Source organism: Aedes aegypti, chromosome 3, assembly GCF_002204515.2.
Source record: "Aedes aegypti strain LVP_AGWG chromosome 3, AaegL5.0 Primary Assembly, whole genome shotgun sequence".
Classification (NCBI taxonomy): Eukaryota; Metazoa; Arthropoda; class Insecta; order Diptera; family Culicidae; genus Aedes; species Aedes aegypti.
The window spans coordinates 297,213,221-297,214,994 of NC_035109.1; the positions used below are offsets into that span (position 1 = coordinate 297,213,221).

At 40.5% G+C, this 1,774-nt stretch overlaps 1 protein-coding gene across 1 annotated transcript; it reads left to right on the forward strand.

Annotated features, from left to right (window-relative positions):
- The first annotated feature begins 472 nt into the window (after positions 1-472).
- Positions 473-1,438, forward strand: LOC5577096 (MRG/MORF4L-binding protein). The gene is made up of 2 exons (XM_001663129.2): positions 473-1,002; positions 1,063-1,438. Exons 1-2 carry the CDS (start codon positions 615-617, stop codon positions 1,266-1,268), a joined length of 594 nt encoding a protein of 197 aa, XP_001663179.2. The 5' UTR covers positions 473-614; the 3' UTR covers positions 1,269-1,438.
- Positions 1,439-1,774: the final 336 nt, after the last annotated feature.

Genomic DNA, 1,774 nt, shown 5'->3' on the forward strand with positions numbered 1-1,774 from the left:
TAAAGTAGTTGCAATAACATGCTCTTTCGTATTATTAAATAAAAACAAGAATTCATTAAACATTTTAGGACCCAATTCCAGGTTGCCGCGAAAACATATTTTTGTTTTGAAATTTTGGTTTAATAAGACAAAGCTATGAATTTCAACCACGATTTATTGTGACGATTTTTTCCAAGTGGTTCCTATGTATTCCGATAGTTCATTTGCCTGAGTGTACTAATTTCAAAAGTGTTTTAAAATTAGTTACAGGACACGAAAAATTGTGAAACTTTGGATTCTAGTTCAATTTTTAACCTAAATTCATAATACGTAAGAAAGTGGTATCTAGCACTAAACAAGCCAATTTAGAAAAAATGAGAAAAACTTTCGTCCTGATTCCTGCCGGATCCATCATATTAAAATTCCCGGGAATTTCCAAACAGTACGACTGGACAACCATTCTAACAGATCAACTATGATACTGTCAGAAAAATGTTTTGCTTATGAAATGACGGCAGTGATCAACCGACATCATTCCAATTTCATCACGGTTTTGGTTGATTTTTCAATAAATCGCTTTGTGCACCGCGAATATCAATCGAATTTGTGTAATAAACAGATCCGGCTGCGCCAAAATGACCCTCGTGAAGGACAAACCCGACCACAGTGAATACTTCGAGTGGTCACCGGAAGATGAAATCCAGCTGTTCTTCGCCATGGAAGGGATTCGCCCGGTAGGAATCAATCGACACTTTGCCATCGCGTGTATAACCGAAAGGCTGTCCAAGGCGCTGAACTGGGAAGTCACTAGCGATATGGTGTGGTCCCATCTGAGGACAATGTACAATCTAAAGGCGTTGGACGACCAGGAACAACTTTCGCTTCCGAACGAGGAATCTGATTTCAGCTTACCGGAAGCGGAATTTTCCTCCGTCATGAAGCGGAAGTCCGTTGAGGAGCCCATCACAATCACTGAGGAGAGCAAGAAAGTGGATGCCAAACCGGAACCAGTTGTTAAACCTGGTAAGCCCAATTCTTCTATACACGCTAGTTCGTTTCCTAATCACATAATCTTCTAAACAGGCAAAGAAAAGGAAGCACCGGAAAAAGAGAAACCAATTGACAAGGAAAAAGATACCAAATCAAGCAAAGCAAAGCACGAAAATCCAGAAAGCACTCCCAAGCGGCCACAGAAGCGTACCCGGGGATCCATGTCGCTGGAACCGAATGCCAGCAGTCCCGCCAGTACACCACCGAATGTACAGAGCAGTAAAAGGCGGCGAATATAGAGGTTTATTATGATAAATGAGGATTAATACATACTTAAGATTCATTTGAATGGTTTCATGTTTTAAAAAGATCAACTCACAAATAAGATTGATAGATTATTTAAGTAAATTTCAATAAACATAACGAATACTGCAAAATAAAGTAACTCCCAAAAATTTCGTAGAGAAAATCTGTTTTCCTCGTATGAATTTTTGTATAATTTTCTTCAAGAAATTCATCAGAAATTAATTCAAGATGGCTAATACCTTGATGGCTACAGCGTATCGTCACGTCATTGCCGGACGTATTGTAGAGCTTCATCTTCGTCGGTCTTGGGCGAAATTTCTCCAGTTGCCCCGAACGTTTAGGGTCGCCAGGTCCTCTTTCACTGGGTACAGCCAGCGTATTCGTGGTCTTCCCCGAAGCCGCCGACTTCTACCTGGTTCCTTGCTGAATATTATTGTTGCAATTCTTTCTTCCGACAGTCGCACTAAGTGACCAGCCCATTGAAGTCTGCCGTATTTTA

Coding starts and splice junctions, on each gene's coding strand:
- LOC5577096 (XM_001663129.2), top strand. CDS start 615: ATGACCCTCGTGAAGGACAAACCCGACCACAGTGAATACTTCGAGTGG. Junction 1,003..1,062: donor GGAACCAGTTGTTAAACCTG/GTAAGCCCAATT, acceptor TCTTCTAAACAG/GCAAAGAAAAGGAAGCACCG.